At 42.2% G+C, this 10,881-nt stretch overlaps 1 protein-coding gene across 3 annotated transcripts; it reads right to left on the bottom strand.

The window, feature by feature from the left end:
- Positions 1-6,012: 6,012 nt before the first annotated feature.
- LOC116852252 (cyclic AMP-dependent transcription factor ATF-2) lies at positions 6,013-9,971 on the bottom strand. Of its 3 annotated transcripts, none has more exons than XM_032832432.1 (7): positions 9,579-9,971; positions 9,339-9,432; positions 9,107-9,249; positions 8,668-8,999; positions 7,426-7,645; positions 6,995-7,313; positions 6,013-6,736 (listed from the first exon to the last, which is right to left on the bottom strand). In XM_032832432.1, the coding sequence occupies exons 1-7, from the start codon at positions 9,627-9,629 to the stop codon at positions 6,324-6,326; spliced, it is 1,572 nt and encodes a 523-aa protein (XP_032688323.1). In that variant the 5' UTR covers positions 9,630-9,971; the 3' UTR covers positions 6,013-6,323. The 3 variants fall into 3 exon arrangements, with proteins under 3 accessions (XP_032688323.1, XP_032688322.1, XP_032688324.1); XM_032832431.1 differs by having other exon boundaries at positions 6,995-7,352; positions 9,579-9,968; XM_032832433.1 differs by lacking the exons at positions 9,339-9,432; positions 9,579-9,971 and having other exon boundaries at positions 6,995-7,352; positions 8,668-9,042; positions 9,107-9,246.
- Positions 9,972-10,881: the final 910 nt, after the last annotated feature.

The raw sequence follows: 10,881 nt of genomic DNA on the forward strand, positions 1-10,881 counted from the left end.
GGGGGGGGGGGGAGAGAAGGCCCGTCGAGAATTTCCTAATGTTGCAGCATACCGACGGGAAATCCGCCGTATTTATAACGGCCGCACGTGCTATCTCTCTCCCCCCTCTCCTGTTCTCTCCTTCGACTGGCGGCGATGAATAACTGATGCCATATCCAATCAGTAAATGGAATCCGCGGCCGTGGCTGGAGAGAGGGAGAGAGAGAGAGCCCGGGCTCTCCGCTTCGCTAACAAGAATTTAAGACGCGAATTTCGGGGCAAATCTCGCCCTCCTGCCCCCCACATCCCATTCCTCACGTTTCCGTGTATTAACGAATAACGCGTGGGATATCGAAGCAATCCTGATGCGAAGCGACGGGATGATCGGTTATCGCGTCGCGGAGCGAGGATTATTCGTGATCAATCGACGATCCGCGTTCTGGAAACGGACGCGACGCAACAAAATGTTATCGAGACAAAATGACGAGAGAGAAGCCGTTCGCCGCGCCCGTGCGAATTGTGAGATTGATTATTTACGATTTTCGTCGAAAGAGCGCGGACATTTGTTTCCGTCATTATGTAAGCGCAAATTTATAAAACTCGTCTGTGTGTGCTTAGCTATGTACAGTTAATTCGTTAGTCGGTGAATTAGACGGTTAATATTTCACGTACAAACTCTGACGCACGCATTTCATATGAATAACGCGAGGCAAGAGAACAGGTATCTCTTCGTCTCTCTCTCTCTCTCTCTCTCTCTCTCTATATATATATATATATATATATATATATATATATATATATATATATATGTATATATATATATATTGAAAGCCATTTCGTAAAACTGCAACGACACGTGAAATAATGGTCTTCGCGTGTTTGAAAACTAATCGTTAGGGCTTAAGCACGATCTTGACGAATTAACGCTCCATTGATTGGATAAATTTAACTCATTCGGATCTCCATTAATTTTCTCCGCAATTATCAATATCGGTAACTAACATTTCAACCAGAAGACAGAAACTGAATTATCTTTCTTAAGATTCTAAATTTTTAAAATTCTGCAAGAGGAGAAGATAGATACCTCTTATTATATGATAACGGAACTCAAGTAAAAAGATCTCCAGCAAAAACTAGTCAGAGAAACTAGCCAGGTAAATACTGGTTAGAGACTAGGCAAAAAAGAGTGGTAAATAAAAATAAAGCTACAGTCATCTGAATAATGAATTAATTTACGTGCGTGAAAAGGTTCTATCTCTGAAACAAGAGTTTCGCATTATGCGTTTATATTGAATAATAAAAGATAATATTTTACAATGTGGAATCGAATGAGATGAAAAGTATTTGACAGAATTTTATACAGGAAAAAGTTTTATATAGAAAAAGTTTTACTCAAGGGAAATACTTGCAGCGTGAGAAGGCTAAAGTATAAGCGTAAGCGAAATAAATTATTTTTGTTTCTTACTCCAACTTACGCAAAGTTTACTCCGTGTACCGTAGACAAGCCTTTACTAGCTAGAAAGAGATCGCTGTTTCTACTTGAGAAGTTACGTTATGTGAGACTGCAACCTCACGCGAAACGATGGTCCTCGTGTGCTCGAAAGTTAATCGTCAGGACTCGAAAACGCGAATTTAGCGTTCTAGCGAACTAACGCGTTCCGCGCGCACGTCGATTAGATAATCCCAACTCACTTGGGTCTCCGCTAATTTTCTCCCTAATCATTAGTGCTCGCAACCAGCATTTCAACCGTGCAGCAGAAGCCGAATTGTCATTTCAGGATTCTAAATTTCTGCAATTTATCAGAGCTCCGCAACGTCCGCGCAGAGAACGAGAGAAGCGCCAAAGATCGCGTGTGTTAGATATAATGATCACGCGGCGTAAGGGAGAATTCACACCTTGGCAGAGAAAGGCAGAAGCCAATCGGAACTCGCGCTGGTAGAAAAGCAGAAACTGTCGACTATCACCTGACCACCAGCGCGAGTCCCAATTGGCTTTTGTTTTTTCGCTTTTCTGCCAAGGTGTGAATTCTCCCTAAAGATCGGGCACCTGCTCTTTCTCTTTCTCCCCCCTCCCCCTCCTCTCTCTCACTCTTGTAGTGCTATTTCCGTACGCGTGGCGATCGAGCGGGCCGGCAAGACGAATCGACGCCAAGAATTCTATGAGTGTGATCGAACGCAAACTGCTGCCACCACTTGTCCTCGCGAGCACGCTCTGAACCGCTCCGTGATCAATCGTTATTGGCCCGGCCTGATAAAAATTCTGGAGGACCGGACGATTCGAGTTGAAACGCGGAATTTTCGGATACAAAAGAGAACAAAAAATATCAATGGAATTCCGTGAGTATCGCTCTAACGAGTTGACACATTTGTTTTGTTGAATGGTTATTGACTTCTCATATCGGGTCAAATTTTCAAAGTGAACGTGAATATCAATCGGTTTGATGGTTTATAAATCTTCAGTAATGATACGGAAAATTATATTTTCTGATGTATAGATATCGTTGAGTTAACAGCAATCGTTTGCAGGCAACAATAATTTCTTCATTGATCAATAGTAGTATTCAACTCAGTAAAAACTTTCATTCAGGGATCCCCCTGAGTATTCGCCGCGGCTATGTCGGTTTATAACGTCAGAGGCGAGAGATGATACGCTAAAGATTTTTGCGTGTCATTTTCAAATAAACACGGAAAAAAGATTTGTTAATTCACGAACAGTCAACCATATTTCAGCTGAAGCAGCCAGAATATTTGATTATAATAACTGATCTTGGTTAGACTTTAGTACTAACTGAACTCAGTTGTCATAATCAAACATTCTGGCTACTTTAGCTGAAATGCGGTTGGCTGTCTGTGAATTAATCAATCTTCTTTTTCCTCCGTGAGAAGATACTTGTATGAAAGAACACTTTGGATCGTTTGTAAAATGTAATAGCTATCCTCTTCCTTTGATAGAAAATTATCAGACAATTTGAGACAAAACTATGAGAAAAGTTGCGTGTCACGTTAATCTTATCTATTTACCGGCTATCAAAGGGAAAAAATAATTTCGAAATACTTTACAAGTATACTCGAGCGATTTAAAGCGTTCCTTCATAGATATCTTTTTACCTGAAAGTGACAACAATTTTGTCCCTGACACCATTAATCAAGAACGAAGGATCAAGAGCCTTAATCAAGTACTTGGTTAATAAATTTGTAATTCAAACGAGACTTCACTACACGTATAGACCTGAGAACATTTTACTGAAACGCAGAGCAAGCGGCCCAAGGATTATGTTGGCCACACGTTTGATTCATGTATTTATTCTAAGAGTGATAGTGGGAAAGGGATTCGCAAAATGTTCCTTTCAGATATTTCTCCCATGTTCTAAGAAGAACCTTTCGCGATTTTCTTGCTCCATCGTTGCTCTCACAATAAATACATGAACCAACCACATAGCCAACTTGATCCTTGGGCCATCTTGAATCGTATGTTCCCTAATATACCCTGAAGAGAAGGCCAAAGTGTCCCGCAAGAAACGCGACATTCGTCTTTTCCGGTCACTCCGTCAAATTACTTCGACATCCGCGTTCGGACTTCCCAAACACGAGGAAAGCCACGTTACCGCGTCATAAATCATCTCGCGGCGTATTCCCCGAGAGAGATATCTCTTCCACCTTGGAAGGTAGAAGACATCATCGCGCTGAGACGCGGTTTTCTCCGCGCGCACCATGAACTTCGCGTCAGGATTGATTCATCGCACGGAGGAATTCACGAAGGTGAAGGAAACATCGGTGCTCTCGTGAACGAGCGAGCGAGTGAGCGAAAGAAAGAGAGAGAAAAAAAGAACAGGGACGCGTACTGTGCGCCGGTCAACCGCTATCGGCATCTCTTATCGACGCGAAAGAGCAGTTGACAGAGTTTACCGAGCAACCGACAGCCGAGCACGATCCCCAGGACGTCTCCTCACACGGCCCGTTGTGCTAACTTGTGAACGTGACTCACTCGGAGGAGCGGAAATCTTGTTTGTTCGACAAAGACGCTTGTTCTTTGTGGCGCGGCTTATCTGCGTGTGTCCGATTGCCCCGAACAATTCACGTGGAGGAGCTGCTCGCCCTTTCTTCCTTCTTTCTTTCGCCCTTCTTTCTGCCTTTCCTCCTCCTTCACCGATGCAACGCGGGATTACGGATTTGTAAGAGCGCGCGAGGGGCGCACACACGTGCGCCGGCAATCGGGTCAAATATATTTTAATCGCGTCGCGGCGCGATGGATACGACGACCCTCCGCAAGAAAGCGACCACGACTATTCATAGAGAACAAGACGAGTATCCTTGCTCTCCGCGACCACGCGACTCTCCAAGCTCCGCGAATCTGCGCCTGTGCTATTAGTGACGTCACTCGCGACACCGATCCGCGCGTTTCTGGCCGCGAGAGATCACTCGATCGTCGGTATTGCACCGCGCGCGCATGACAGGAATGCCTGAGAGATACACAGCTGCACGTTTCTCTTTCAGAGATTACCGATAGGTATTTTTCGGGAGCGCAACGAAATTGTCTTTTTTTTGTTTTTTTTTTTTTTGTTTTTTAGTCAGGGTATATTCCCCGCGAGAGCGAAATAACAATCGGATGCTCTGTTTTATTGCTTCTTTGTTTCAGATATCACGCGGAACTGAACTCCAATCTTCCATGGCTGTTTCCCGTGTTCGGAGCAATGCGTGCCCAAAGCCCCTTATCATTCTCCTGTCCGGTGTAGAGTTGTTAGACGACTGGACGGAGAACTGATAAGGGCCCGAGGGTCACAGAATCATCGTGGGACTGAGCAGATCGCGCGCACCGAACCGACTGGAGACACGTGGCGGAGGAGGCGTCTCCGTTGTTGAATCTTTTGACGAATTGAATTCATTGTGACGACATAATGACACTTAAACCTTTAAGTGGTATACCCGGAAACGTTTCGTGATGAAATATTAAATTCCTTTTGCTCAGACAATTGTATCTTTGTTTTAACTCATAGTAAATACTGATAAAAATTATATATGCTTTGTATTCCATTTCTCAAAATACTTCAAAGAAAATAACAATAAAGAGAAAAACAAATCTATGGATATATGCTTATTTAAGAAAAAGCCCACCCTTAGGAGAATCGCGCAGTCATTTTAAATCACCACTGAAGAGATTATAAAGTTCTTGATCCCTCGTCTTGTAACTCTTGATTGATGACGTCAGAAGCGAGGAAATGCATACCCAAAATTTTTGCAAAATAAATGAAAATAAAAAGATATATCCAGAAAGTGACACTTGCAATCGATTAAGCACACCACTAAATCACCTAAAAAATTTTATTTTTACTTGACTAATCAATAAGTAATCATAAAAAACATTAACGTGACATGCAACTTTCCTAAATCACTCCGAACACTTTTACTTCAATAATCAATAAGTATTCATAAAATTAACGTGACATGCAACTTTCCTTTTGAACGTGACCTACATTTCCTCATTATTTCGTCACGCCAATTTTACGGTTGTTTATTAATTGTTAGAGCAAAAGGAAAGAGGAGTACTTTGAATGTATACTCGATCGATTGTGTTATTTTCTGGATATATCTTTTTACTTCGATGCACTTTGCAGGAATTTTGGACATGCATTTCCTCGTTTTTCTGACTTTATAAATAAAAATGGATGCAACGTAGAGTCGCGGAAGCTTAAGTGATTGTTACTAATCGTTCATCCACGAGTCGTTGATGTAAATCGTTTAATATAACAAACATGATCAGTTAGAAATTAAAAAAAAAACATTTTATGAACGAATTTAAATTGCAATACGCAATTATACGAGTAGCTTCGTTATTTGGATCTGCATTATATATGAGCGTTTGTATCAATCGATGAGACGACTTTAATGTATATATTGTTATATCATTGTTATATCATTATTATATCATTATTGTATAATATATGGGATATGTTTCTCTATAATGAGAGAAAGGGATTGAATCGTATCGTATTTGCATCGGGAAAAACAAAGTGAATCGCGCGGTTTCTATTGAAATTCGGTAAAAAATTTAAGTCTTTATTGCGCAGAATAAATAGTATAAAAACTTAGCAATTCCTCAAATCACTTTGCATTCCTCTATTCCTGCATCCCGCTACAGCGCTAGGTAAGTATTGCACGACACAACGACACAAAGTTGTTCGTCCAATTCATCCTGGAAACGTCAGACTAGAGTTAGACATCACGAGCATCGTGTAGCTCTCATTACCCGCGAAGGCACGTGACTCCTGGCCGTTTCTCGGCGACCACGGAGTCGCGGATCGCGCTGAATTTCATGAGCTAACTACGAATGCTGCGGGAACGATCTGTTACGTTCCCGTGCTCTTAGAAGCCGCGTGCTCGATCTCATAATTCGGGTTGATTTGTATAATCTGCCGGGCGGCGGTTTCGCACAGTTTCCGCGGTTGATTCTGCACAATCAGTATCTGCTTCGTCTCCTCCTTCTCCGGCAGGAATTGGTTGACCCCGACGATCTTCAACGTCGGCAGACTCTTTATGATCGTCGCGTTCGGGATCGCGAGATTCGCGCCGCCGCAGTCCACCTTCGGGAAGATCACCGGGTTCTTCGTGATCGACACGGAGGGCTTCTTCGACAGACTCGCGCCTTCCGGGCACGCGTAGGAGACCGTACGCTTCACGGGCACGCCGTTGGCCGCGATCGGCACCGTCAGTACCTCCGAATTCACCGATATTATTTTAGGCCCAAGAACTATGCCGTTTCCTGCAATGAAATGCGAGAAATAAAAGCAAACTCGCGGCCTGCGCCGGCAAGCTAAATTTAGAGTTGAGTAAATTTCCTTTTCTCTCCCGCCGTGTATCTCTCGAGTCTCGATCTCGCGCGGGATCGTGATCCGGAAGAGAACGACCAAGTGGTTCGTCCCAGAGAGGTTTACGCCGCACACAGGTCTCGTGCGAGAGCAAATCGGAACATCAACATCACGCTGAAGGAACAAGAACGCGGGGCGAATCGATGACTTGCCTTTCTGCATCGCCTTCGTCACGGGACAGTCCTTGTGAGCCAGCAAGAGGGTCTTCAGCTTCGCCACCTCGGCGCGCAACGCCTTCACCTCCATCTGTAAAGCCGCGTTCACCTCGTTCACGTTAGTAACGTTCCTCTCGAGCTGCTGGATCCACGCTTTCCTCTTGGCTCTCGCGCGCATCGAGCTGGCGCGGTTGCGCTCGAGGATGTCCTTCTTCTTCAGCTGGTCCATCGTCTTCTTCGAGTTGTCCCTCTTCACGCCGACGCCGGTCGTCGCGTCGGTGATCTTCGCGCACGCCTCCACCGCCGCCCTCGGAGTCTGCGGAGCCGCGTTTTTACATAAAGCTTGTTTCAGCTTCTGCAATGTGATTCCTAACGGTCTCATCTACGGACGTCTGTTAACGATGCTAAACAGTGCACAAGTGGATTACCATTTTCGCCAGGGACAACCTGGAGATCACGGATCTCTTCGGCTCCGACCTCGCGGCGCATCTCAGAGCCGGCTCGGTCCTGATTACGACGGTCTGCTGTTGTTTCATACCGACGTTGGGTACACTCGGTACTATCTCGGGTATTGGTGTTGCCGACAGCTGCATCAGTTTGCCGTCCGCGGTTTTCAGCAGTAGCTGCACCTCCTCGCCATTGATGGACCTTTGCAAGAGAATATCCTGAATTTCCTGGTTTCTTGGCGAACGCCAGCGCGCTAGTTGCGGGAATTCTTAGAAAAAGCGAAGTAATAATTTGATCTTCTGAGAAGTGTCTCTTGACGCAATCTAACAGCAATAAAAGCATCACGTCTCTGTTATCATTATTTTAAAACGTTTATCAGAGCCAATAAAATTAATCTTATCAATTGTTCTAGGAGAAATTTAAAGATATCCTTATTCTTTCCGTCTTTCATGCAAAAGCCATTTGTAGAACAAAGAAAAATATAGAATTAAGTATGGCAACATAGCATCTATGTGATAGTAATAGGATCTTTACACATAAAATCACAAAATTCTATCAATTTTCCTACGAAAAATTTAGAGGTTTCTTTTTGCTTCTTTTGTTCTATTCAGTTTTCATGCAAAAGCAATGTGCTAAATAAAGAAAAACATATATAATTAAGTGTGACGACGTGACATTTCTATGATAGCTGTAGGAGATTGTTACAAGATCACAAAATAAATCCAGTTCTCTCGCACGGAGAATTTAGAAATTCCTGTTTGCTACTTTTGTTCTGTTTGATTTTCATATAAAAGCGATATGCTGAATGAAGAAAAACATACGGAGTTAAGCATGACGATGTGATAGTTCTATAATAGCAGTAGAAGATCCTTATACAAGATCACAAAATGGATATTATTGATTCTCTCATGAAAAATTTTAATGTTTCTTTTTGCTCCTTTTGTCATATTCAGTTTTCATGCTAAAACGATATGCTGAATGAAAAAAAGCATGGGAAATTAAGTGTGAGAACATAACAGTTCTATGATAATGACAGCAGATCTCTACACAAGATACAGAATAAATCTTGTTAATTGTCCCACGAGAAATTTAGAGATTCTTTTTTCTTACTTTTGTGTCTTGTTTGGTTTTCATGCAAAAGCGATTTGCTGAATGAAGAGAAACGTATGGAATTAAGCGTGACGACGTAACAGAATTCTACAACAATGATAGAAGATCCTTACAGATGCGGCGTGGGTGTTGTTGGCAAGAGTTTTGGCGCAATAATGGGCGCGTTTGTGTTCGCGACGATGATGTTAGGCGAAAGAACGTCGTCCTTCCCAGGCGTCGTGACATCATCTTTCATCAATTCCGGCGCTTCGTCCGCATTCAGTTTTATGGTACCGCACACCTCAGGCTCTATGACGCTGCTCGCCTCGTCCGCACTCTTCTCAGCCAGAGACACGGTCGGCGAACACTCCACGTTGTCCTCGCTGAGGATTTGGCTCGTCGACAACACGCCCGGTATATAAGGAAAGATGTGCGGGGTGTGCAACGTGTCATCCGTGATTCCGGCCTGCAAGAAGCGATTCATCCTCGTCACACCTCTGTCCTGTCCACTGAGGAATAATTCGGGAATTATTTTGTAGGTTCTGTAAAGCTACAGTAATTTCTTTGTCTTGCCTCTGGTACTGTGAGCGTGCCAGTATTTCCCTCCTCAACTGCTCTACGGAATGTCTCCTCGAATGGGTTCACCTGCAGGTCTTGAAACAGGCCAACCTCCTCGCAATTCCTGATGAACCTCGTGGGTGTCGGTGTTTGGTCCGCTGCAGGTGACAAAGAGTTCTATTTATGCACATATCTCTATGCGTGGGTTGGGTTCTGTCAAACGTCGTTTTTCTATCAAAGATCTTACCGACAAAACCAGCATTCTTGATGTTATTGCCCAGATTCAACATCATGTCATGCTTCTTCTTGTGCACACTCAATTGGTCCTCATTCGTAAAGCTCTGCAATTAAGGGATGTCTGAATCTTTCTTTTACTTGTTCCATGCGTGTGTGTATGTGTGAGTCGTGATTATCATAGCTCTTAAATATTCTCCTAATGCGAGTTACATCCCTCTCTGCGAGAGTTGCTAAGGAAAACGACACATACCATGTTGCAGCCTGATGTGGAGCAGGCGAAAGGTTTCTCAGAGTCGGTCATCGCGAGTGCGTTACGATGAGCTGCGTTTCAAATCGCTTCTCGACGTTAAGAAATATTTGTGGAATGCATGCCCAAGAGGAATAGAAATGTTCATTTGAGGAAATGCATCTCTTTTCATACTATTTATATGCGAATTTCACTATCACTTTGTGCATTCAGTTCGATCACTAACGAGCGAAATTAACTTTTGATCCTCAGAACCGAGTCATTTCCGCGTAATTATTACGTGTGCAAAGTCGAAACGATCGCGAAGCGCGTTGTTTTCGCGACACTCGAGATAATCGTAGCCATATTGACTACAGTTCCAGTCAATACAATCAACTCGACGACTCGTTGTGTTAACCGGACTTATGCTGCCACCTTGTATAAAATATGAGAATGAGTGTGTGGTCGGTATCACCGACCACACTTCGTATGGAAGTAACGTCAAATATGCTTGAGAATATTCTCATGTTTTACAAATTTTATGTTTAATTTTTTTTGCATATTTTTGTATCTTTATCATTTTTTACAATTATTTTAAATGCAATTCCATACGTCTTGATATAAATATTTCTTTCGTAAATTTCATGTGACGTTAAAAATTTTATAAGAAAATTTTATAAGCACGATGTATTTCAAAAATGTCGAATATTCTGGAAGAATTTTTTAATATTTTGCATAAATTTTTAATTAGCATAAATAATTAATTTCAGTCTTTTATATTAATTTATTTTCAATTAATTTTTAATTTTCTGATTACTCAATTTTAATTAAATTGCGTTAATTAATTAGATAATTACAGTGAAAGTTTTATATTATCTCGATATCATACGCAGGTTGATATAACTACAAATGCGCACGTAACATAGGTGGAGAAAATATCGCCAATCAAGAAACGTGATTGCGGAAATGACAAAAAAAATAGCGCAGAAATGACGTAGAGAGTGACGTATACATGTGTATCTAGGGAATGACAGCTTTAAATTTATGTATGCCTCCTCATTGCTTATTATATCACGTGGTTACGCGGCGAATTACGCGGACACTTCGTTTGAAAGTAGTGAGAAAAATGCGTGTCAAAGTCTTTGCTGTGCCACAGTAAATAAACAAATTTGTAATCATTATCGCTACGTTTGTTCGATTTGATAAACTTACAACATCGAAATAAATTATTTCGATATGATGATTAATACGAAAAAATTGGCAGAGATAATGAGAAATACTGAAAATTAATAGACATTAAGATTTTTGTTCTTTTCTATTTTCTTCA

Source organism: Odontomachus brunneus, unplaced genomic scaffold (genome assembly GCF_010583005.1).
Source record: "Odontomachus brunneus isolate Ranch 3 - 2012 unplaced genomic scaffold, Obru_v1 Obru_scaffold_208, whole genome shotgun sequence".
NCBI lineage: Eukaryota > Metazoa > Arthropoda > Insecta > Hymenoptera > Formicidae > Odontomachus > Odontomachus brunneus.